This window comes from Aspergillus clavatus, genomic scaffold, assembly GCF_000002715.2.
Source record: "Aspergillus clavatus NRRL 1 1099423829795 genomic scaffold, whole genome shotgun sequence".
Taxonomy (NCBI): domain Eukaryota; kingdom Fungi; phylum Ascomycota; class Eurotiomycetes; order Eurotiales; family Aspergillaceae; genus Aspergillus; species Aspergillus clavatus.
Genome location: NW_001517104.1, coordinates 801,264 through 825,907, shown reverse-complemented (window position 1 = coordinate 825,907; position 24,644 = coordinate 801,264). Strand labels below are relative to the sequence as shown.

The 24,644-nt window shown below is 48.8% G+C and overlaps 8 protein-coding genes across 8 annotated transcripts, besides 5 other annotated features; 5 read left to right on the top strand and 3 right to left on the bottom strand.

Moving 5' to 3' along the window:
* Positions 1-151: 151 nt before the first annotated feature.
* Positions 152-2,176, top strand: ACLA_011540 (DNA-directed DNA polymerase eta; the record flags this gene model as incomplete). The annotated part of the gene is made up of 1 exon (XM_001274152.1): positions 152-2,176. One exon carries the CDS (start codon positions 152-154, stop codon positions 2,174-2,176), a length of 2,025 nt encoding a protein of 674 aa, XP_001274153.1.
* A 1,036-nt stretch (positions 2,177-3,212) lies between these two features.
* ACLA_011530 (uncharacterized protein) lies at positions 3,213-5,251 on the top strand (the record flags this gene model as incomplete). Its single annotated transcript, XM_001274151.1, has 4 exons — positions 3,213-4,116; positions 4,170-4,254; positions 4,310-4,901; positions 4,964-5,251. The coding sequence occupies 4 exons, from the start codon at positions 3,213-3,215 to the stop codon at positions 5,249-5,251; spliced, it is 1,869 nt and encodes a 622-aa protein (XP_001274152.1).
* A 990-nt stretch (positions 5,252-6,241) lies between these two features.
* Positions 6,242-6,283: a microsatellite.
* Positions 6,284-6,672: 389 nt separating this feature from the next.
* Positions 6,673-6,694: a microsatellite.
* Positions 6,695-8,682: 1,988 nt separating this feature from the next.
* Positions 8,683-8,710: a microsatellite.
* Positions 8,711-10,584: 1,874 nt separating this feature from the next.
* Positions 10,585-10,617: a microsatellite.
* Positions 10,586-10,617: a microsatellite.
* A 1,101-nt stretch (positions 10,618-11,718) lies between these two features.
* On the top strand, positions 11,719-12,885 carry ACLA_011520 (WSC domain-containing protein; the record flags this gene model as incomplete). The annotated part of the gene is made up of 4 exons (XM_001274150.1): positions 11,719-11,830; positions 11,890-12,167; positions 12,261-12,809; positions 12,868-12,885. The coding sequence occupies 4 exons, from the start codon at positions 11,719-11,721 to the stop codon at positions 12,883-12,885; spliced, it is 957 nt and encodes a 318-aa protein (XP_001274151.1).
* A 1,043-nt stretch (positions 12,886-13,928) lies between these two features.
* ACLA_011510 (F-box domain and ankyrin repeat protein) lies at positions 13,929-15,218 on the bottom strand (the record flags this gene model as incomplete). The annotated part of the gene is made up of 1 exon (XM_001274149.1): positions 13,929-15,218. The coding sequence occupies one exon, from the start codon at positions 15,216-15,218 to the stop codon at positions 13,929-13,931; it is 1,290 nt and encodes a 429-aa protein (XP_001274150.1).
* A 1,553-nt stretch (positions 15,219-16,771) lies between these two features.
* On the top strand, positions 16,772-18,424 carry ACLA_011500 (heme-dependent oxidative N-demethylase family protein; the record flags this gene model as incomplete). The annotated part of the gene is made up of 3 exons (XM_001274148.1): positions 16,772-17,300; positions 17,395-17,860; positions 17,944-18,424. 3 exons carry the CDS (start codon positions 16,772-16,774, stop codon positions 18,422-18,424), a joined length of 1,476 nt encoding a protein of 491 aa, XP_001274149.1.
* Positions 18,425-18,996: 572 nt separating this feature from the next.
* ACLA_011490 (PRP38 family protein) lies at positions 18,997-19,740 on the bottom strand (the record flags this gene model as incomplete). Its single annotated transcript, XM_001274147.1, has 1 exon — positions 18,997-19,740. The coding sequence occupies one exon, from the start codon at positions 19,738-19,740 to the stop codon at positions 18,997-18,999; it is 744 nt and encodes a 247-aa protein (XP_001274148.1).
* Positions 19,741-20,187: 447 nt separating this feature from the next.
* ACLA_011480 (uncharacterized protein) lies at positions 20,188-21,258 on the top strand (the record flags this gene model as incomplete). The annotated part of the gene is made up of 1 exon (XM_001274146.1): positions 20,188-21,258. The coding sequence occupies one exon, from the start codon at positions 20,188-20,190 to the stop codon at positions 21,256-21,258; it is 1,071 nt and encodes a 356-aa protein (XP_001274147.1).
* A 522-nt stretch (positions 21,259-21,780) lies between these two features.
* Positions 21,781-23,827, bottom strand: ACLA_011470 (WD40 repeat domain-containing protein; the record flags this gene model as incomplete). Its single annotated transcript, XM_001274145.1, has 3 exons — positions 21,781-22,003; positions 22,084-23,725; positions 23,788-23,827. The coding sequence occupies 3 exons, from the start codon at positions 23,825-23,827 to the stop codon at positions 21,781-21,783; spliced, it is 1,905 nt and encodes a 634-aa protein (XP_001274146.1).
* Positions 23,828-24,644: the final 817 nt, after the last annotated feature.

The window sequence follows — 24,644 nt, the reverse complement described above, 5'->3', positions numbered from 1 at the left end:
ACCCGATAAGCGATAAGTGGGATTTTTCAAGGCCACATCGTGGTGCCGAGACAACATTCAACGAGATGAATACACGGACTTAGGCCATTGATGCTTCACCGCAGCTCGTTCCTCAAAAAACAGCCATGACTATACCACGATCTACGTTGACATGTCTCGCTCGCCCTCGGAACCCTGTGCCACACCAGCCTCGTCACCCAGCAGTTCACTGAAGCACCGTTCTCAGTATACGTACCGGCAACTACAGCTTCTTCGCCAGGGTTCCACTGCGACTCCACTAAGAGTGATCGCCCACATCGACCTCGATGCCTTCTATGCGCAATGTGAGATGGTGCGGCTGGCAAAGCCACGCGAGACACCTCTCGCTGTGCGGCAGTGGGACTCGCTCATCGCAATTAACTATCCTGCTCGATCGTTTGGAATCACTCGAATGATGTCTGCCGACGAAGCGAGAAAACACTGTCCCGAGATTGTTCTGCAGCATGTCGCGACCTTCCGGGAAGGGGAAGGCGGACAGTGGGCGTACAGGGACGACGCGTTCAAGAACATCAGCACGGACAAAGTATGCCTGGATCCGTACCGGGCGGAATCTCGGAAGATTCTGAAGTTCACAAAGGAAGAGCTGTCGAGGTGGCATGCAGACCTGGTGGACGGCGAACGCGGCGCCGGCGCGCAGTTTCAGATACAACCTGCTAGTCTTGAAAAAGCCAGTATTGACGAGGTCTTCATTGACCTGTCGCCGTTGGTCTATGGGGTTCTACTCCAGCGGTACCCGGAGCTCCGTGCTGGGTCGCAAGATGACGACCGCTTCACACCACTGCCTCGTCCTCCAACCACAGCATTGGAGTGGAATCCAGAGGATTGCCTGATAGATCTGGATGAGAACGAGACCGAGGTCGATGATCCTGATTGGGATGATATTGCCATGCTCATAGGGTCAGAGATCGTACGATCCGTTCGAAAATTTGTCTGGGATAAGCTCAAATATACGTGTTCCGGGGGTGTTGCCAGAAACAAAATGATGGCCAAGTTGGGGAGCGCTTGCAACAAGCCGAACAAGCAGACAATCGTTCGGAACCGTGCGGTCCAGAATTTCCTTGGGGGTTACAAGTTCACCAAAATCCGGATGCTTGGAGGCAAATTGGGAGACCAGATCACCGCTTCTTTTGGCACAGAGCAAGTGAGCGATCTCCTAAAGGTGTCTCATGAACAACTCCGGGCCAAGCTTGACGATGATACCGCCAGCTGGCTATATGGGATAATTCGAGGCGAGGACAAGAGTGAGGTGAATCCAAGGACTCAGATCAAGTCGATGTTATCCGCAAAATCATTCAGACCGAGCATCAATTCTGTAGACCAGGCCGAGAAATGGCTGCGGATCTTTGCTGCCGATATCTATGGCCGCCTGGTCGAGGAAGGCGTGCTTGAAAATAGACGCCGCCCGAGGACGGTTTCGTTGCATCACAGACAAGGTGCTCAAGTACGCTCCAAGCAACTCCCTATTCCTGGTTCCGCCACAATCGACGAGAGTTTGTTGTTCGAACTCGGTAGAACATTGCTTCGGCAGGTCATTGTTGATGGTCGCGCGTGGCCTTGTGCGAACCTCTCCTTGAGCGTGGGCGGATTCGAAGATGGTGTGAGCAAGAACAAGGCGATTGACAGCTTCTTGATCCGTGGCGAACAGGCCAAAAATGTTGTTCAGCCCATCAGAAATCAAGATATAATTGGAACGATGGACACACACCAGCATGACGACAAACGAAGGAAGGCCGAGGTCAACGGTATTAGACGATTCTTCAGTATTCCTCCTGACACTATCCAAGAAGCCGTCTCTCCGGATTTGAATACGATCCAGCATGATAGAAAGAAAGAGGAGGGCAGCGATCATATCCCCCATCATGAGCAACCCTCGCGGAGTGAACAGCCAGTGGCAGCTCAGGAGGCTTTATATACCTGCAATCGATGCCGGCAATCTCTTCCGATCGATGGAAGGAACGAGCATGATGATTGGCATTTTGCCAAAGATTTGGAGATTGAGGAGCGACAAGCAGCTAGAAATGATCAACAGGCCTCGCGCTCAGTGAGTGACGCTGGCTCGTCCCAACCTCGTGGCAGAGCTGCCCGCACTGCTCGCGGAAGGTCTGAAAAAGGGCAGACCCGACTCAGTTTTGGATGAGGAGTCGACTCCCTTCTCGCCGAAAACTATCTTCGCATTGATCGTCATGAATCATCATAGCTCGCAGCGTATCCGCTGAGCAGATCCGTCATAAACCGCTTCAAAGATAGAGTGTCTTTAAGTGAGTTAGCGACCAGCTGAAAATCAACCGAATTGGTCGGACAGGCTCGAAGCAATAGTGCCTCTCGTTACAATAGTGTCAACTGACATATGCTACGCATAATCAGCGTTTACCATGATGTCTTGAGCGACATCCGTCCTTGAGCAGAGATTACATCAGAACCACTATTTTCTTTACTAGGCAGGAATCTATGATAGGCGCATGTATCTCTGTGTTGTGGGTACAATTGTGATTACAGTTGTGATGAAGATTTTAGTCTAGCAGTTCTATTCAATCCAGGAATCGTTGTACGTTATACCACGCATATCCCATGTTGAGGTATCAATCGTGTTCCAGTGGACAAACTATGGCGAACCGTGGTCAGTCCAAGGCTGATGAACCACTGCAACCCACTTTATAGTTCGTTGATAACTTTGATTTCCATCTTCATATAAAATTTAGTCCGAAAAGGAAGCTCTTCTTGATTGATTTATCCTGTCGAAATATATTGTTTGCCCTTACAGTCCAACAGAGACAAGCTATCTCCTACGCGCCATGCTGCGGTGGTGACATCAGCAAACATAGCCGCGGGGTTGCGTTGGCAGTCAGGAATTTTGCCTGTTAGTGAGCCTCAGTCCATTCTTTCTCGTACCACAAGAGGCAACTCAGAGAAAGACCATCAATTCAGACGAGCCAAGATATCTGGTTGGCGAAAATCTGCTTTATCAGTCTCATGGGGATACCAGCACCGTTTTACTTTTGACTTATCTACATAGACAGTCAACCCCGCCAGCAATGGTACAGACACTGGACCGAAGCCCAACACTATAACAACACCCACCTGGCTCCCCCATAAACCAGCAATCACCGCGGTCTCGCACACACACCTTTTTCTGGCCCGGCACCAGAACAGACCCACTTCCTCAAATTGCACAGATGTCCCGCCGCGCACGCAACCATGAGTTCGTCGACGAGGATCTCTACGAAGAGGAAAGCGACACGTATCGACGACCCCGGCGGTCTCGACGCGGGCGCCACCCCGAAGACGAAGAGATTGATATAGATTACAGGCGTCGGATGTCCGTTCCGCTTCCTGTGGAAGAGCTGGAACGCCTCCACATACGGGAGCGCTCAACTCCCGACTTTATGCACGAGAGCTTCGACCCTCTGCCTCGCAACCCCGGGCCTTTGGCGGTTGCGCCTGAGAGAGAAATGCCCGATATGCTCCCGCGTGAGGTATTGCGCGGCTACGAGATGGAGAGGAGCGACATTCCGGAGCGACGTGAGAGACGTCGGCCGAGGAAAGCTCCTCGGGAGAAAGACGTTTACTTCCAGGAGGAATTGGAAAGAAGGAGACACATTGGGGACGGGTCTGATGAAGAGGAGTACACCTACAAGAAGAAAAAGGAGCGGCCGGTTCCTCGACATGACTATGACACCGAGGAGGAGTTTGTACGCTTGCACCGTGACAGGAGAGAGAAGAAGAAGGGTTCGCGACTTAGGCATTCAGAACTGGATCTGGGACAAGATGAGTTCTTCCGCGGGGCACCGGATCCCATGCAGGAGTATGCTAGAGATCTGAATGATGCGAGAGAGCCAAAGAGTGCTGCACGCCTGCGCCGAAGAGTCCAGCATCAATCCGACGACAATGAAAAGGAAGAGGAGGATATTATCGTCAGAAAGGATGAGAGGAAAAGAGGTCGAAAGGGTCGATTCAAGGAGAAAGAGGAAGTAGTCATGCGACAAAGGCGATTTTCGACGTCTCCAGAGTCTCCAAGCTCCAGAGAGCTCTCGCAAGTGCGGAGATCTCTCGCTACGCCTCGTGGTCTCATGGATAATGGTAAGTACCAATACTATCTAAAGCCCAAAACTTCGGCCAGCTCATTCTCTCAGGGGTTGAAATTCCTCGTGCACCCCGGGCACCCCGGTCAGAGGCTTCATCGCCAAGCAGCTTTGATGAGTTGGAAATTCGTCACCGGTAAGCCGCTACAAAGTCCAACTATTGTCTGGGATGTTCTGCTAAATGGATATAGGAGGCGAGGGCGCCCAACTAAGGAAAATATTATTATAGAGCGACGCAAGGAAGATTCATCTCCACCTGCCAGTTCCTCATCAGAGTCTGAAGACCAAGAAGTTAAGGACGAATTGGACACCCTCCGCGCCAAACTCAGGACTTCCGCCCGTCAAGAGGATGTCGTGATTATGGAACGTGAGCCAAAACGCCAGGATATTGATGAAGAGATCCAAGCATTTGAGGAGGAACACTATACACGACGCGATTTAAAGGGACCTCCATTGAAAAATGTACCGAAGGTCTCCATCGAAGATAAGGCAATTGTTCTGGTTGGTGCCGAAGACAACAGCCGCTCTGATCAGGATGGTAGGCGGCGACAACAACCAGCTCAAAGGTCTCGATCCATCACTGGTCCCGAAAGGTTGTCTGATGAAAATGTCAATCGTAAGCACGGCCAGATAGGACGACGGTATATCGGTACGAAGGAAAAGCGGGACCGCCTCTGGACAGAGATTACCAAGGACCTGGTGGTCAGGGAAGCCATTGAGCGGGCCGGGTATGAGTTCGAAGAAACAGAGTCGTTCTATTACATCTTCTCGTATCTTCAATATGTGAGTCGAGACCCTGTGCGCTGTCCTGAGTCCTGACCCCGGCTGACGGCACCTCCACTCAGGACGACATATCAGCCCTTGTCGCACTATCGGAAGACATCCGCCGTGCACGGCGCCGGCGTATCCAGGAGATAGAAAGGGAGCGTCAGCGAGCTTCCAAGCGTCCTGCGCCTCCTGCGCCTCCTGCCCCATTTCCACCTGAGCCAGACATAACGATCCCCATGTTGCCTGGGAGGCTGCCGTCTCCGCGGCTCCGAGCTCGGGATGAGCGGAGACTGAAGAAAGAGCGAGAGCTCATCATCGAAGAAGGGCGTTGGAGACCAGCTCCAGCTCGGTCGGACAGATGGTAAAGAAGCAACTTCACTCATGACCATCGACCTGTCTGAGTGAGCGGCACTTGATTAATCATTGATGCTTTGGTTGAGTCTCGATTTCAAGCCGGCGAAAGAACCCTGATGACAGATACCCATGTTTTTCATTTCCCCTTATTTATTCCAGCTTACATTCCTTCCAATATGTGACTCGTTTCCTCTTTCGGCCACGCGACGATCGATGAGAATCGACCGATTTTGCTGCCCTTCGTATTTATCCCTTTGGCTTGATGGCGCTCCCTAGGGCTGTCCAAAAAGTGCCGAACCCCAACATATCGTTCGGCTGTAACCCAGACCAAATTGAGGATATTCCCCTGGTCGATCCCTCTCCATCCTCAGCATCTGCCTTTCAAGCCACAGCCGACCAGGCCAGAAAACGAAATCAAATTTATTTATATGACAGATTACGTGGATCTACCACTAGTGCCATTTGATATGTTCCAAATATGCAGCACAACTGCACAAGACACCGAATGACCGATTAGTCTGTCTCAGATTTCTGTCGGCCACAGCGAGTGGGACTGGATTCTCGTATCCCGCAGTTCCCACGGCACGTATGGTATGGCTATGGGTAATAATAGTAAGTTCTGTTCTTTTCAAGTCTCGCAGTATGCCAGTAAATAAGTATCTAGCAGTCTAGCACACTGCCAGGTGGCGAATGTCTTGAAACATGACTAGGGAATGACCCACGAACGGGGCCTTAACTTGGCCAGTATCTATCGTATGGATGGTCCGTTTGCACAAACGACATGCCTTGACTCTTGAGAGACCATCATTGTTGTCTGTGTAGCTACAGGAACTTCTGTCTATTCGATTATTTTATGAGCTGGTGCGAGCGAGTTGTCATTATTCAGGGGTTCTGACCAGGCGTTTGGAGCGATCACATGTAGTCGTTCAGGGGGAGAATGAGGCAAGTCAACGAAAGTCAGGTGTCTTCTCGATCAACCGAAGCTCTCACCATTTCTGCCCTTTACCTATCGATCTATCTGTCTGTCTTTCTGTCTGTTTGCCCCAGAATCCATACTTATTTACTATGTCAGCCCTATCCAAGTCCTCCTCTGTGTGTTGAGGTCTCGGGTAGATCGCCAAGTAAGTATGGACGGAGTACTTATGTACTCCCTAGTCTAGTACGGAGCAGCTCAAAGTGCAGGATTTCAAAAATAAACCCACCCCTGTTCAAATTCAACCGTTTGTGTTTCTCCAAATATAGGAGCATACACGAAGCGATTTGCGAAGTCTTCAGCAATGCAATAACATCAAAACGCCACAAAGATATCGAGCCACGGGAATACCTTTGGCTAGTAGCTACTAGTTGGCAGTTGGATACTACTAGAAGTTAGCGTATCCGAGCTGAGATCATTCGATTTATTGATGCTATTTTCGTTCTCTTTGACTGTGGCTTTTTTTTTTTTTTTTTTTTTTGGTGCGGTTGATTCGGATCTTAGCGATCAGCAGGTTTCTTCTGCAGTGAGTTTTCACTATGAGAGGGAATCCTTGTGTAAGGTGACTTCTTTGCGAAGACATATACAAGGACTTGGGTCTTGATGGTTATGCAATGTCTGGAAATGAGGCTGGAAGCATCCCACAGAGGAGTACTCCGTAGTCCGTACTCCGTAGATATTCCATAATCCACACGGTAGTCTAGTCTCTTAGTTAGCTACTAGGTGAAGGCTGGGCTGTAAGGGGATTGGCATTGACGAATTGACGAATCAAAGGGGCATTCCACTTTGAATCATCTCAAGTGCTCTTGACTGCAATTGTTCCTTCAGCCACATTTACAAAGAAGTGAGAGAAGGATAGATTGAGGCTAGTGGGAGTGGTGAAAATTACCATTTATGAAAATACTCCAGACCAATTTATGTAGGCATGGTAGGTAGTCTGTAAAGTAAGTACTAAGTCACTGAACAATGCTGTCGCACAATCCTTACTTGAAAAGCTACATGATCGGTTCTCAATGTCTCATGGTCTTATCAAAGAGCCGAGACTGCGGTTGAATGTGAACGAGGAGGCACAAGGGCTTCGGTCAGACTGCTCGATCTGAGCAGTGTAGCGGCAGTTGTTGCTATCGACCTACCTGTTTGGGTTAATATGTTGTTGTTGTTGTTGGAGTACTTCGCATCTACTGAGTCTAACGGGCTATCAGCGTTCAGCACACACAAGCCAAGCAAGTCTCTACAAGAACTTTTCTGTAACCGAAGGGTATCAATCCCCTCCAAAGGAGGGGTTTTGCTTCTTTATCAGTCGACCCAAGCACCAATTGTCGTCACCGTACTTGAGCTCCCAGTCGGCGTGCGAGTCCTTGCGGCTGGAGACTGATTGATTGGCTGCGGCAGAGCTTGAGTAGGGCCACAATGATGCAGCCGCTGCATGATCCTTGCGGTGCACGAAGCCGAAGAGAGTGAAGTATGAAGTGCATATGTATCTTCCGTCGATGGAATTGCACATTCAAGCCCTCTCCGTGCAACCATCATCTACCAAGTAGGTAGTAGATAGTAGTTGATCGAATGTAGCCGGATAGAGCGGGGAATGGGCGGAGGTGCAACCGAGGTGACAACATGAGTTGACAGCCCACTCATGCAGGGCTCTCCCAGCGTATTCTTCGCGAGAAGTTGCACCGCGACATCGCGGAGGTTTCATCGTGACGAAGTGTAGACTGAGCGAGACTGATCAAAGTGGTTGAGGAGGGTGTTCTTCGACCAGGATGGGTTGCTGATGGGCCTGTTCCTGATCGAACTGCAGCTGTTGTGTTGAAAACGCCCGTTTCAAACCAACATGTTGATGATCGAAATCCATTGGACGGGATCAATTCTAGACCTGAAGATCAACGGGCGTATTTCGGTGTTAATGCAGCGTCTGGACTCTGGACTCCGTCTCCGACCCATCCTGCCTCGATCCGTCATGATGATGTTCCTGGTCGCTTGATGGGGGTTCTCCTCTCGTCGCCCTCTGCGAAGCACATCTGTTGCTTTGGTGAAAAGATAGGATAGATATATGTGTGTTTGTATCACTCTGGCAAAAGGCTAAAAAGAAATAAAATATCACCATGAAAGCATGGGGGACTCCAGGTGCGGACTTTGCGCGGAGTATTTATTGACATCTCTCGTTCCCATCCGGCATCCACGGATGGTTTTGTTGACCATCCTTGGATATCAGCACGGGATGAGCTGAAACCGCAAGTGCCCACCAACGTTATCAGAGGCTGTACCTTGGTCGAGGTCTATGACCCAACCATGTTACCTTAATGATGCTTAAACAAAGTGTGATGATGGAACAAGATCGAGTATATATGATCTAGCATGTGAACATCCATGAGAGTCATGAGAATGCCGGACAAGACAAGATACAGTAGGTGATTGAAGATGTATCAGGACTCATTTTCTGTTTATCTAGTCTTAGCTATCTTTGGGAGATTTTTTTTTTTTTTTTTTTTTCCTTTTTCCGAATCTCATCGCCAAGTTGATGCTGAGTACAGGTCCCACTTTTCCGGGTTTCAAGGATACGTACGCTGTATTGTGGTTTGATACAAAATACAAAGTGACAAGAAATTGGATCTGTCCAGAAATTGCAAATAGCTACAGGGATAACACCAATCCTTCCTCTCATACTCTGTAGTATTATTATTGTTATCCTCATGATGTCAAACATCAAACAGTATGGCAGTATTTTTCTCGGTTCTACCTTGAATGCTCGTTCTGTTATCACTAGGTTATCATGTTCACAGTATCTCTCCAGTCCACCAGTGAGAACTCAGAAAACCCAACTTTTGGTCAACACCGGACCATACTCGCTCCCACCAATAGCACTCTCTAGATCGCCATCCGTGTCCACGTCTCAGACACTGAGTTGCTCCCGTCGGATCGAGGGGTTGACCCAGGTAGATCCCATTTTCCAGCACCACACGGTCTCTGTTACAGGAAACATATTTTTGCTAAAATACACTTTTTGAAAGAATTACAAGAGTCATTCATGGATGACGAATGTGGTACAGACTACGTATGCTGAACAGATGTGTCTGGACTTCTGTCAGGTTGAGGGTCTTGGAACTCTTAAAGTGTTGGAGTTGTTCGTGTCAAACATGTCAGGATGGAGCATTATTAATATATTGGTAGAGCTAGAATACTTATCTGGTGGTACTCCGTACATCGGCATTCTTCCTATTACTAAGAACATAAGTACATACTAAGTAGGTACCTACGGAGTAGTCCTTATACTTCAATGTTGAACCGGCTTCATGGATCATGCAACAGCAACAGTGCTCAAATAGGGTTGTCGACAGAGGACCGTAGTACCTTGGCTACTGGACCTGTTGATCCTATCATCCTATTCATTCTGAGTGAGATCCGTGACATCGCATGGTAATGACGAGGGAGACCGCTATTCGATGCTAAAAGCCTGAGAGCAATGCGAGATCTCGGTTTATTTTTGGTGATGGCGCCATTGGCAGCATCTCCATCTTATGGAAATTTATGTAGTTTATGTAGGGGTCCACGTATCTACTAATCTGACTGATCATCATTATAGTTAATAGAGATGACAAGTCCAGCTGTACTTGAATACAGGGTAGAGATTCCTAAGCTATGGGAAAAGGAAGAAAAGAAAAAAAAAAAATACACCCATAATGGGACTCACGGGGATAAGGCTTCATGCTTCTCGTGGAATTTGATATCGAGATACGGCATGAACAGGCATCAAAGTCACGAATCATGACATTTGACGACCAGGATCTCAGTGAGTCGATGGGATCGCAAAGTTAGAAATCGCCGGAAATACTGGTAGAACAGGCCGTCTCAATCCAGCCATCAGAGCTCCACTATCATGCAGATGGGTATCAGAGGATAGTACTTACTATTTAGGAGTATAATTATTAATACCTTTTCAGTGGTTTCATCCAGAGTCACCAATCTCTTCGATCTTTCTTTTTCAGCTGCTAGGGATGCCTAGGAAGCATCTACCCACACCTATCGGAACAACTGTACTTCTACTGCGTACTATATCTTGAGATATTGGAGTACATCAACGAGCCTCCGCAAATTATCCTAAATCCAATTGTCAGAACATACTGTACCTATACAGTAGACAGCCTGTTACCTGCTGGGGCAGTACCTAAGGTGTTATCAGTTTAGCACTTCCATGGTTTATCAGTTACAGCATAGTGGAACGGTACCGGCCCACCCATCTTGGATCGGTTCCATGACTCTGCAAAGTCTGGTATTGTTTACTTCCCCAAGTATTTGGCAACCTGCCTGGTGTATTTTGCTCAGCCTATGTGTACTATTTACAATAATGTTCCTATTTATTGTCATAATGATCAATTTTTTTTTTCTTTTTTTTTTTTTTTTTTTTTTAAGTTTGCAGGCTACCCAAGATACAATACCTAGGTACCCCTCTGTATGAATGTCTTGGAGGTGTAATCCGGATTCGCAAGGTATCTAGGTAGTTAACTCCGTCGTGTGTACTCTGTACTCTGTATGGGTACCGGTATGGAATAAGTACCTGCCTAGTATTTTCCATGCTTCCCAGTTCCCACTGCTGTAACTAAATTAATTCACCCAACCAACCAATTCCTCTCTTCTCTCTCTTTAATCCTGCTCGACTCCTGTTGCGGTCGAACAAGCAAAAATATTAAGAATAGCCATAATAATCGTATCGTTCTCCGTCCTCTCTTTTCTGTCTCAGTTTCACCTCCCTTCTCTACCTCTTCCCATCTCTTTTTGGGCCATTGTCGTTGTTTTTGTTGCTGTTCTTCCCTCTCCCCTAATCTAACCCAGTAGTTCTCCAGCCATCGCTGCCCGTCACTCGCCAGTCACAAGTTTCAGTTTCCAGGCTATCATGCCAAGGAATCTCTAATCTCGCTGGTTACTCTGAGTTGTGCCAAATGCCTCGTTCGGGATCCCGCCATCACAAATGAAAGAGGATTGGATTCAGTCCCAATTGCATTGCTTGTTCCTTTGAGTCAGTTCAGGCTCAAATTAATCTGTAAGTGCTTTCCGCATCCTATGTCTGCACCCCCATCTTTCGAAGTGTCATCGAAACTGTGGCTGATACTGGATCGGCGCGGTTAGTCTGGATCCTAAAGGATTCTCATCTGCAGAATCAAGAGAGTTGTTTGACATCCAACTGTTGTAGTCTCCTAGGGGGCTCGATTCAATCTCGACATTCCATCACTTACCGAGGAGCTGGGGGTCGCGGCATTCCACGACCTGTCACGATACTTATCTTGATTCAGACGACCGTCCGCAAACTACTTGCCGACCGGCATTCACTCGACGTTTCGGTGATAGGCATATGTGCAGATCGTGCAAATCGAGAGGACGAGTGACGGAAGAGCTCTCATAGCGTCTGGGGCGGGGGTATTTTGGTGAATCTGCATAGCAGACGGACGATATACAAAGGAACGGGGTTGATCACGACATTCTCTCTTGGACGCCTTCCAGCGACTTATCGCCATGTCTCCCGACTCTACACTTCTCATACTGGCGTTGCTTGCCTCGCCGGTCTCAGCAGCTTCAGCCCTCACATACTGTTCAAGCGTGAACACTGGCGCCTCATTTTCTTCCCGTAGGTTGCGTACCATTTTTTGCTGGTCCCATCGAGTGGCTCTGATCTGTTATGTCCAGAACTTAGCATTTATCAGTCAAACGGGCTTTGCACGACCACCTGCAATTCCGATTATGCTTTTGCAATTCTCCAGGGCAAGGAGTGCTGGTGTTCTAATATCGCCCCTAATAAAGCCACCAACACCGATGTCTCGGACTGTGATGTCGGATGTCCCGGCTATCCAGATGATAGTTGTGGTGATGCCAGCAAGGGTGTTTTCGCGTACATCCAGATGTCCCTTCACAAGCCTTCGGGCACAGCAACTGCCCCATCCTCGAGCAAAACAACCATGTCCTCGGTCAGTAGTACTGGGCCTTCATATATGTCTCTGCGCAGATTCTCGCTCATCGAGTCTGCGTACATTCTTCGTTGATTGCTAATACACCCCTAGACAGATACGTCCAAGACAGACTCCACCAAGACTAGTACCACAGAAGAATCCACAACTACTCGAAACACTGTTTCGGTCGAAACAATTGCCGGTCAAGTGAAGACCGTAACAGTTTCGGACCATAAAACAGTACCAACAGCGACGCCCACTCCTACCTCCGAGCCAGATAAAGGAAGCTCCGGAGTGTCTGCTGGAACTATCGCTGGGGCTGTCATCGGCGCCGTGGGAGGCTTAGCAGCCGTCGTGGCAATCATATTTCTAGTCCTTGCAGCCAGACGCCGCTCACGAGCGCAGAGCCCAGATCCAAGCGTTAATAACAATCTTCTTGATGGAAGACAAAGCAAGGGCTCCCAAATGAGCTTTGTGAAGGGCATGCTCTCGGATGGACACAGCCATACTTTGTCTGCGGGGTCCTCGACCACACCCCAGCGTTTGCCGACATTCACTGACAACCGCATGAAAACGGACACCGTACTTTACGGAGGTCAGCGCCGAGACAGTGATCTCTCACTTCAAGACAATGAAGACTACTCACGCCCCGTGCTCAGGGTCAGTACATATTCTATGTTCTGGAGTTCTACATTTATGTCGCTAACTTCTTGCACAGTTGACGAACCCCGACTGAGTATTGGAGGCTTTGCACTACGAATTTCTTTCCTTCTTGCATCTTGGACTCTTTTGTCTTGTGAAACACTTTTGTGCAACCCGGCGAAACCAGCGGTGTTATGATACCCAATTCTCACAGAATCCTTCTTTATTTCCTTACATACGGAGCTTCAAGCTCCTCCTGGTCTCAGAGTCACCACGGCTCACAGGCATCGAATGCGTCCGCCTTGAACCGTGGCCCGAAACCCCTAAATCAAAGGGCATCCGGACACTGTTTGCTCGCTTTCGACTCGGGCCATACAGTTGTCCGTAAAAATGAGCCACGATACTCATTTCTACGCCCAGCAATTCTTTTCATTTCTGAAAGTCGACTTCAATTACCACTGAGCATTGTGTACATCATAAAAGTGCATGGCGATTGTCTTACAGGTGGGAGTACATACATACCTTAATGGATCTGCAGACTGCCATTATTGATTCTTTCCAATCCCTCTTAATTCTTAGTTGTACTCTTCTCTTCTATCTTCTCTTTGCATTATTGTTTGCCTGCATGCTGTATTCCTTAGATATCACGAGTCTCCTTTACGTCTCTTTGTTCTAATTAGAATGGTGGCCTGGATACATCGTTGATCAACCTACTCCTCTCACTTGTGAACATGCAACATCTCATTCTAACTATTCTTGTCAGAAATACATCCTCCCGTAGACCAGGCTTTAACGACATCTACAAGGTAGCTACCCTTTTAGTTGCATGGCGATACAGATACATCGTCAAGTAAGTCCAATTGAGGTAAATGCTCATTTCATTGGTATGGTTCGATAAGTGGGTGTGAGAGACGCAACGACTCTTAAAAAGGCAACACAGAAAAAAAAATCAAATCTTCGGCTCAAGTATCCAAGAATCTGACTTGGTTTATTTTAGGGGATAATTTGAGATCAGCGAGCAATGTCTCAGGAACAAAATGCTGAACAGCACGTACCTCGTATATTCATTCATCCATCAATGTCCGGCCATCGACACACTAAACTTCAGTAGAATCAGGAAAGGGACTGTGAAGAAGATCAGTCAGTCATCTCTTCGTCCGTGCTGGAATCTTGGGCTGCTTCTCTGAGGTACTCGGCCACTTCGCCCCAGAGATTGTTCTCTGCCACCTCTGCAGGCGTCAGACCATCACCGTCTTCTGCATGCACGTCTGCATTGCCCTCCTCCACCAGCAATTGCACATTTTCGAGCTGGCCGGCCGCTGCCGCGAAGTGGAGAGCCGTTTCATCATTATCGCCAGTCTGCGCCTCGACATCGATATTCCCACAGGCGAGCAGTTCGCGGAGAATTTCTGGCACTGGTGCAGCGGCCGCAAAGTGGAGCTCTGTGCAGCCTTCTTGGTTTTGCACACCTGGCTGGTACCCATTTTCGAGCATCACTTTGAGAAGTGACATTAGCTCTGCGCGCATTTCCTCGTCAATTTGTTCTCCGTCGGACAAGTCTTTCGCAATCTCAAGTGCGATATGGAAACCAGTCATGTTGACTCTGTCCGTGAAATTGACGTCGATACCAGCCTCGATGAGACGCCGTGCACCTTCCAGATTTCCTACAAAGAGAGCCGAGAGGAGAGCTGTTTCTCCGCAATCATTCCGGGCGGAGATCTGGTCGGGATACTGTTCAATGAAGAAGGCGAGGACGTCCTGATGTCGTTTGTTCTCCGCAGCAGAGTGGAATACACTGTCGCCTTCGGCAACTGGATTTCCAAAATCAGCACCTTTTTCCATAGCGAGCTTGATTGTGTCCAGCGAACAATGAGAAACAATTGCGGCCTTGACTCCGTCCGGAGTAGCCTCAGCGCCAACGGCCATGAGCTTCTGGGCCAAGTGATCAGCCCGTTCATAGGCTGCGACTTCGAGAGGTGAGGTATATGGCTTACACACGTTTTTGAGAGCAGGGCTAGCACCCTTGCTGAGCACGAGATCCACAAGTTCTTCAGACTGGGTGCGGACGGCACAGGAGAGCAAGCGATCGCCAGTCACGCTGTACGAATCTGGATCCACGCCAGCGTCCAGAAATCCTTTCACAGCATCGATTCGTTGGATGTTGACTGCGTCGAAAAGGGGTTGACGGGGCATGTTGAGCCCCCAGTCATCCGATAGTCGGGTTTCCCCGTCCTCACCAGTTATGATTCGCACCTTGTACTCAGACTCATCGGCCAAGGCGTATTCCCTCGCTTCTTCGGTCATGGCCTTTCCCAACATATCTTTGAAAGCTTTCGACGTCTCCGCAAAACTGACCAGCGAGGTACGATCCAGCCGCTTACCGACTGCATCGACCATTTCTGTAGGCAACATGTTGATTGGAGGCATTGTGGTGAATTGAGTAGAAGAATTGGGAGATACTTCCTGTGTTTTTTCGTGTGGTTGCTATCCAATATTGACTGGTCCTGGGAATGATGGGAATCAATTGTCTTGATGGACTTGGAATTCAATTTATATGCTTCTAATGAGAACTACACTGTGTGCCACCTCTTTGTTCGGACACATTGAGGATTGGAGGGTGAGAGCCAGCTAAAAGGATAGCATTTCTGATTGTCAAAGAATATGAAAGACATTCCATATCGAATATTGAAGACAAGGATCGCAAATGATAGACGTTAAGGCTCTTGCCTGGGATATTGTGAGACAGTCTCATCATACCAAGGATATCTTTCATGACCAGTAGCATGGTCTGAATGTGTTGATATTCGCTGATTAAACAAGGCTGCCTCTGTTCGTTCATTGTTAGGCTTTCCCTTGTTAGTGAAGAGATGGAATGAGCAAAACAAGAAGAGATATCTATAGCTGCGGCTGTACTTGAGATGAAAAATATCTCAGGGCTGAAACAGAGAAAGAAGTGTATTCAATGAGAAGGTATACATGGTAGATCCAGTGTCCGAGAAGAGCTTAAGACCTATTCCTTGTCCTTTGGTCAAGGAATATTCCTCTTGGGCCATGAAACAGAACATGGAAGAGTAAGCAGGAGAATATACTGGATTAAGAAATGGGTTAGTCGAACCCATCAGATAAAAATGAGATAGTTGATAATAATGAGGTTGGTGATGTTGGTGATATTAGTGATGTTGATCGCACAGGAGGAAGAGAAAGCACATGACAGCCGTTGGGACACTTTTACCCTTTTAGGCAATGCAGACTCACACTTTGTCTTTACCTCTTCAGTCAAGCTGATCCTGCAATGATTATCAGACTGAGTTCACAACTACGAATGATAAGGTCTTGAATGGATGATAGAAGGTTCATTCATTTGCGTCTTGACCAGAAATACTGTTTGTCCCCTCCCCTCTCCATGCCAGGAGGTCCTCTCGTCCCTGAAGACACTTAGAAATGGTCAGAAGTGATTTCTTGCTTCTAACATGGTGATACAAGCAGAATAAAGAAATATAGGCAATGAGCTTCGTGTTGTGATAAAGAAAGCCTGAAATATCATGGCACTAGTAATTGACAATGGCCCGCCCTACTGCGCCTCTTACCCCGAACCTACACTGCAAAGCAAGAATTCCGAGCGTATCTTGACATCAAAACAGTATCAAAGTCCGAGTCAAACAAGGAGAACATTATGCTGGAGCTTCGTATCCTGCTGTATGCCCAGCTTGACCCTTATCTCACATCTGCATATCTGCACCAAACATGGTAAACTCAAGCAGGTCATACTGCCTTGCGCAATAGACGATGCCGGCATGAGGCATCTTATCGAGTCCGAGTTGAAGGCGTCTTCTCGGATAATGTTGATCTTAAAAATGAAGGAATACCCCCTACCAGGTATCATCTCATGCGCTAATGGCAGTTGCTGTTCCAACAAGTAGCTGTTCAATCTATATCGTGCAGTCCTCACTCCCCGCCTGTAATATATGAAAGAAACGAATATGGGGATATCTGATATTCCAGACGATTGGTGCCTGATCGGCGTTTCAATGGTTGTCTTCGCAGGGCTTTATCTCGCCTTCAACCGACCACGGCGTGTGCTTGTTCTGCCAGGCATAAGTCTTCGAGGCCGGAAAACGTCAACAGCTGCCACACCCCCAAGATCGATATCGCCCGAGAAAAAGTCGTCTGTCAGTACAGGACCATCAAAGAACTATGCCGATGCTTTACCACCTCAACGACGGCATGTGCTCACTGCTGTTCAAGAAGCCTCGGCCCCACCGAAGAAGGTAGACGAAGCAGAAGTCAAACGGTTCAGCTTGCCGATGACTATGGATTATCGCACGAGCCGAGTAGAACGATACACACCCACAGGATTCTCGACGGAGGAGATCAAAGCGCTCGGGGACTTTCCAGACTATGCGAAGCTTTGCGGTGTGCCTTTGCCCCAGCCATACAATGAATTTAGCATTGATAAAGCCCGACCGAGGCCCTATCGTCCTTTCAGATGGGCATACCATCAAACAATGTGTGAGTTGGCCGGTGCAGCTCTTCAAATGATCTGGTCTAAGAGCCTAATGCAAGTGGAGCGAACGGCTAATGTTGTTTGTCTTATGAAATGCAGCATTGACAAAGATGGAAACTGACTGGTGGATCGAGCTGGAGAACACCTACAAAGCTCGAATCGCGCAGCGCAAGGCATTATACGCGCAGCATGGAAACTCAGTGCTCGGATATCTTCCAGGCTCGGAACTAGCCTGTAAGGAGCTCATGGAGATGGTGCTGCAATTCGTATGCGCTCGATATCCTCAGTATTTCTCGTTGAGAGACAATCGAGTCCTGACGAACAAGATCCTTGACACGGAACAGGATGTCACGACCAAACATCCACTCGAGGTTCTGATGGATAATGTGCCTGAGGATTTTGCAATTATGATGCGTGACGAAGACACCGGCTTCTATTTTCTTCGCGCGGGAGTCGTCTGCTCTGCGCTGGGATGGAATGTGGGCATGAAAATTGGTCTTCAGCTCCATCAGATCCACGAGCCAATCCCAGATTATAAAGAAAAGATGCAATTTTCAATGGATCGGTAGGTCAGATTTGCCATAAAAGAAGAGAGGAAGAAAAACAAAATCGAAATAGCACAGTCAGCTAATACTGCCACGGGGATAGCTTCTTCACAAAAATGCCAACGGATAAGCCGATTCAAAGAGGATCCTGGGGCCTCGAAGTGGGACAACATTTATATATGCCCCCCGGGGATCCCCACGAAAAGCTTCGCTCATTTCAAGATCCCAGCCTTCGCTTAGAAGACTGTAACTTGCGAGTCGACTGGCAGACACTCAGACGTCTGCCTCTTTCATCGGCCATTGTTTTCAATTTCAAGGCTCTCTTTACCCCCGTGTCCGAATTCAGGGACGAACCTGGAGTACCCGCTCTAGTAGCTAAGGTTCTGAAGGAGGGCAAAGAAAACCTCATGAAGTATAAGAACACATGGCACGTGCAACATGTCGTGCTTCCAAAGCTTAACGGATGGGCCAAGGAGCAAGAAGAGCAAGGGGTTGTTCCCAGGGACTGGCAAGTGGCCACATTGGACGAAAGCCCGTGGTTTAAGAATTGGGAGGAAAAGTGGCATCGCCAGCAAGGATTCTAATGATTTGGTTATGTTTCAGATAGGTATTATAGTGGCACTGTCCGGTTGCTATTGAATAATATCAATCTGCCTTGGTTATACGATACCTACAGTAACAGATAAAAAAAAAACAAATTGAGACCTTGACAGTGGGTATGAATTTGAGTGTCAAGGCGAAAAATGAGATATCCGACAACGATTTGGAAGAACTGGTGGCAACAGAGTGTCTCTGCAGGTATGCTGCCATCGCGATTTTCAGGGCCGGTCCTATAAAGAACATCTCCTGAGATAAGGTCATCCAACTCTCAGAACCTCGGCTTGATTCTGCTAATCCAGAGCTGAAGCCTTGGCCACTTGGATAGATTGCATGGTGCATCTTGTATTAGGATGCTATGGGCGAGTCTTGCCGAAGATGGAGCATAAGACCACCAATAGCTTATGCTTCGAGGGAGGAGCAATATGCCTGCTTGCTGGGCATTGACCAGCTAGTTCCTTCTCGAACTGTCTTCTCGTGCAGTCGACGACGGCCAAGGCTCGTGAAGGGACACGGATGGGCTAGAAGATGTGGTGCCGCGAAATACCAGACTGTCGCCTCACTCGTCCTCCGAGCGTCCAGTTGAACGTGCTTCGCTAGCCTGACCCTCGTCGTCACTTTCTCGATCCATTTCCTCCAGTTCATCCGCCAGCGGACTGATGCGTTCATCCAACAAATCCAAGTCCTCCAATTGCTGCCGCGAAGGCAACTTCCACAAACTTGTTCCACACACACGATCCTTGGTAAGCAGATCGTCGACAAATTGGTCCATATATGTAAGCACAAACGAGTCGCGAACTCGACGCTTGAGCTTGCGATAGTCGAGGAGCAGAGGCTCCAAGGTCTTGTACACATCGACCGCGTCGAAAGTCAGCCGGACATAGAACGCCGCCAGTGCCCGAAGGTATTTGAAGTCTCCCTTTTGTCCGGCCACACCGTTGCGAGCTTGCTCCTCCGCCGTGGCCTCAGCCTCCTCATCACTGCCGGGATCAGTGTAATTCAAGTATTCCAGTATAACGTCTCGCTCGGGATTGAGTTGTAGCAATTTGAATGCAAGACACAGAAACGGGGTAGGCTTCTCTGCAACACCATAAGTTCCACCAATGGAAGATAGCTCAACCGCGCGGTCGCATAAAGTCGCAGCATTAAGACCGAAGCATTGTTCTTTCCAGTAATAAGAGTCCGTGATGCGGTCGCGAACGGCTTTCTCGAACAGCGTGGCAGGATTAACGCCACGAATTAAGGGGCCGGAGTATCCGCGATTGTCAAGTAGGGTACTCGCGTCGGCACGGTGTGAAGACATGGCGATTGTGAAGAGAGCTGATGCCTGGAGGGAGGAACGCGATCGAGATGGATGCCGGCTGCGAACTCATAATATTTCTGCGCGCCGAAGATGAAGAAGTGGCTGTGGCGTTGCGGCTGTGCCAAGACTGGAGCTCTTATCGATAGTCGCACGGACAACCATCGCGTGGTAAATGGAGGCGCTGGTGATGTAACCGCCATGGGGAGTAATCGGCTAGAGCAGGTTTGAGACATTGAAGATACAAAATCCCCTCCATCGCATGAATTGAAATGATTGATGCTTCAATAATATATGAGTTGATGATCTAACTGCACATTCGTTGTCCCATGCGCAGTCCCGTGTATCTTGCCTTCAATTCGAGAGAAAAGTACACATATTACCAGAAAGGGAAATTCCAGACATACACGACTACCACCGACTGATGGGGACCTCGAGTTACACACAGCCATGGTGCTTCTGACATCCTCAACTGTCTCGGTCATTGTATCCTCCAGCGTTATCTGCGTATTTACGCTGCTTCTCTTCCTCTCGGGCTATGTGCTCCAACAACAATCCGTCAAGGGCATCCAGACTGCTCTACGCCCCCCGCCTATTCCAGATCCCATTGCTGGACACGGATCAGCAGATTCGACATTCCAGAAACGCGCGCAGGGAGCCCTATCAGATTTGATATCCGACCAGCAAAAAGCTGCCCGCGATCACAGCCAACCAGGAGCAGGAGGCAACTACGCTTATCTCCAGCTGCTGTCCACTCCCGATCCCTCCAATATCTGCTCTGCCATCCTCTTCTTCAAACATCTCGCCACTAATGGCACCGCCATAAACGACCGGTTGTTTATGTATCCGCAAGAATGGGATCTCATGCCAGTGGACAAACTATCCCAGCCCGTCGCGACGGCCCTATCACTCCTCCGCGCCGCAAGCTTGAAGTATAACATCTGGCTTCTCCCAATTGACATGACAGCCGCAACATCGGCGGGGTATCGCCCTACAGACACAAAGCTACTACGCCTGGGCCAGATCCAGTTCATGCAGTACGACAGCGTACTCTACGTCCGGACACCTGGCCTGCTACTCGACTCAGGCAAGCTGGATGACGTGCTGCTTTCCCAACCACTGCCCCTGAAGCATGATAAGAATCGGCGCGAGTCGTTCAACAACGAGGCGTGGATTCCAATGCCTCTGAGAGCGGACCGGGATGCGACACTTCCGCCGGTGTATTTGATCACGGTCAACAATGTGAAGAACGGCCAAATCGAAGCCCGTGGTCACATCCCGAACGTGGTCCTCCCGGGCTTTGGAGGGTTAGTATCTGGTCCCTGGGGTCTCCATTCCTCTAGGAGCAAGGCGGATCCTTCAGAAGACGGGCCGGGATATGTCTTCTTCGAAGAGGATGAAGAAGGGCAGGTCAAATGGGCGGAGAACCCAGTGTTTGGTTCTTGGAGGGCTCAGCAGTATGAAGTATGCAAAGGAATCGATTTTGATGATTCTGCACATGATAATGATTATTACCGTTAACTCTATTATGGTCTTTGTTGACTTGGAATGGTTTATCAGAAGGCGTTATTCGGACACTGGTATTGTTTTGGGGGGCATTGATTTATATATCTTGGGCAAGACCCTATCTGACTATATATATATATATACGCAGCTATGAATGTTTGATATCCACCTATTCTATTTAAGAGCCCTGGACGGGAATGACAAGACTCGACAGTGATTGGGAACAGAGGCCATCTCCACTAATCCACCATTGTACTTGAACCACTTGCTCCAGGCTAGACTACCTAGATACGATACAACTTATATAGAAATCTATAGGTGCATTGTATTAGTACCCAGATGCATAAAATCTATCCCACCAAGCGAATTCAAGAATATCGCCAAGAAATGCAATAGTTCGATGTCATGATTTGGGTCGCTTCATGGTATCTCCTTTAATCAACACCAAACACCGTATCTTGAAACTCCCAAACAGACAACAGAATCGACCAAACAGATTCCTGGCAGAATATAGTATACATTAACGAGTGGTAATCATCATCGAGGCACGTTAATCTCGTATCCCAGCAGGACTTCCGTAGTATTGCCCTCCCAGCCCCTATTACCACTAGTCGAGATCATAAAGCGACAAGCTTGGTCAATATATAGTTGTGATATTGTGCCAGTGCGGTGACCCGGGATAATGAGGAACGGGACAGTAGAATGGCGACTGACTTGCTCGTGTTTCAGGTCGTATAATCGCAGAATATCGTGTGAGGCACTGGTGGGAACGTGGTTAGCCAAATATTTATACCTTGTCTTTAACTCCAACTATCGGAGTACTGGAAGGACAGGACTCACCAGACGATATGCCGCCCATTGGGCATTGCCTTGAGAGCTGTCACCGGCCCACTTCCCTGCGGAAATTTGAAGGTTCTCTCAGGCTCCTGTAACCCTTTATGAAGACTAAATTCCTCCACGGTCCCGTTTCGGCGACCTGCATATATGTAGTTCCCATCCGGGGACCAGCATGCATTCATGCACCATGGAGGGGAATTATATGGCGTAATCCGAGCGACAGGATCAGGCTGCCGGCGGTCCCAGACTCGGATGATGCCGTCAATAGATGCGGCAAGGAAGGTATGATCTCGTACAATGTCGGACTCTGGTTGGGTGGACGGAGCGAGATCTTGTGTCTGAGATGGTGGTTCTAATTCTTCCGCGTGCGGTAGCCCGTTTGTTACTGGCTGAGGGACGACATTTGTGAGCTCAGCCTCCAGGGGCTCCGCAGGAGGGTTTGTCGTATGCACACCAGCGCTGGCGTTATTAGACACGGGCGCGGTTTGTTGATCCATCACGTCTGGTTCGCCATTCGCATCGGCGTCCGGAGCAACGCCATTGGCGAGCGCTTTACCAAACTCATCGTCTTCGTCCATTCCAAACGCATTATCTGAAGGGCCTGCACCGTCATTTCCAGCGCCATCCGCATCTCCAAATAATGAATCAGCTCCTCCAAAGAGTGAATCCGCTGGAGAACCCGCCTGCGGGTCTGGAGCGGCACCGCTCTCTCCTGGGTCGTTCGATGTATCCATCAAATTGAAGCTGTCCGTCCCACCAGCATGGTAGTTCGATGAATAGGTGCCGTTTGTCTGAGGCACTTCGGCTGTGTCTTTGGGAACCGGAAGACTGGATTCGGGCCTGATCTCAATCGCTGCGATCTGTCCAGCACTGGCACCAAAGGCACGCCTTGTCTTGCCTGTGTTCAAATCCCAGTCAAAAACACGTTTGTCCCAGCTTCCAGACAGTAGTGACTTCTCATCAGGTGTTAGATGCAGAACTGAGACAGCCGAGGTGTGTTGTTGCAGGAGAGCAATCTCCTTGCCCTCATCATGGCGCACTGACTGTAGACGAATACTTCCTGACTCCAGGCCGGATAATAGCCACTGGCCTTCGCTATGACTGGCTAGAGAGTAAACCGGAGATAGGGCGTTCCCGTCCATGCTCTCCCAGTATGTCATGAGTACACCCGCCTTGATCACGCTATCAACGAACGGATGGCGTTGCGCCACGGTCAGCATCAATTTGCTGTTGATCGAATCCACCCAGTTGAACTTTCGCACGTATCCATCCGATCCTCCGCTGAAAACCCATCGCATGTCTGCCGTCGCTGTCACGGCGTTGATCGATGTACTGTGGGGGGCAGCGGTCGTGGGTACAATATCGTAGGTGGAAGCTGTTAGACACTCGGGACGGACGCTGGGATGGAAGATGGAGGTGAGGTCGGTTGTGAGGTTTGTCGAGTGAGAAGAGGTCATGGTCATATCGGGATTCGGCTGAGAAGCCATACCAGGCCCTTCGGACGCATGACTGGTGTTCGACGGGCTATCCGCATCTTGATCTGCGTCGGCTTCTGCATCAGGATCAGGGTCGTTATCATTCCCTGCCTCATCTGCGTCTCTAAGAGTATCTTCCATTTCCTCGTCCGAGCTTCCATCTTGTGAGCCTACAAAGAGCGACCTGTCAGTTCGTCACAAACACCTGTGGAATGGATGAACGGAGACTCACCCACAAGATCTCGATCGTCGTCGTCCCCGATCGAGGCCATTGTAGATCTTGTGTCGCAAACGCCAAGTATATGAGCGGAGGCAATTCTATCCGGCGCAATTGTTTTGGTAGTGGTACTGAGCCACCCGAAGTTGTTGCGCAGAGGGGCCCCGACTTCTCTGGACTGGGAGGAGGGAGTCGCAAATTACAGGCGCAACTCTTGACTTGATAGCACGATCATTTCCGGTCAAATCCAGGGAATATCAACTGATTGACATGCACGTAAAGAATGCGACGATTGATTTGCAGCTTGTCATAGATGCGATCAAATAAGCGTTTCAGCCTCTTGATTCCCTGAGGAGACCGGCCAATCTCCGCTGTGTTCGTTCTTTTCCCCAGATGTCAGTCACGTTGACTGCCCACTTCGTGCCTCAGGCCGATGTTTCTGATCTGGGTTAGCGCCATCGAAGCTTAAAGTAAGTAATAATATCTTGGTCTATGAAGCAGACAGTTACTACTAATCGACTCCTTCAACTCGGTTTTGCTCAATTGGAAATTGCCATTATCTGAATCTCTGGTCATTCTGAAGTTTGATCTCATCAAGCGAGTGAATTATAAGCATGGATACTTATGAGTTCCACCTGAGGCATCCATATGGAAAGCCGAAGCTCATCCAACATCACGTAGATGAAGACTTGGATGATAATGTCGAAAACAATCAGATAATAATACACCGAAAAGTGGATATTGAGGGTCAGGTAACAAACAGAATGCTCGCTGACTCTTGAAGCCCATTGAGTAGTCAAGCAATATCATACCTGCTCAAGATGCCTTAGCTATCGGCTATTTGCATCAGAGTCCACGCACTTCTCATCAAG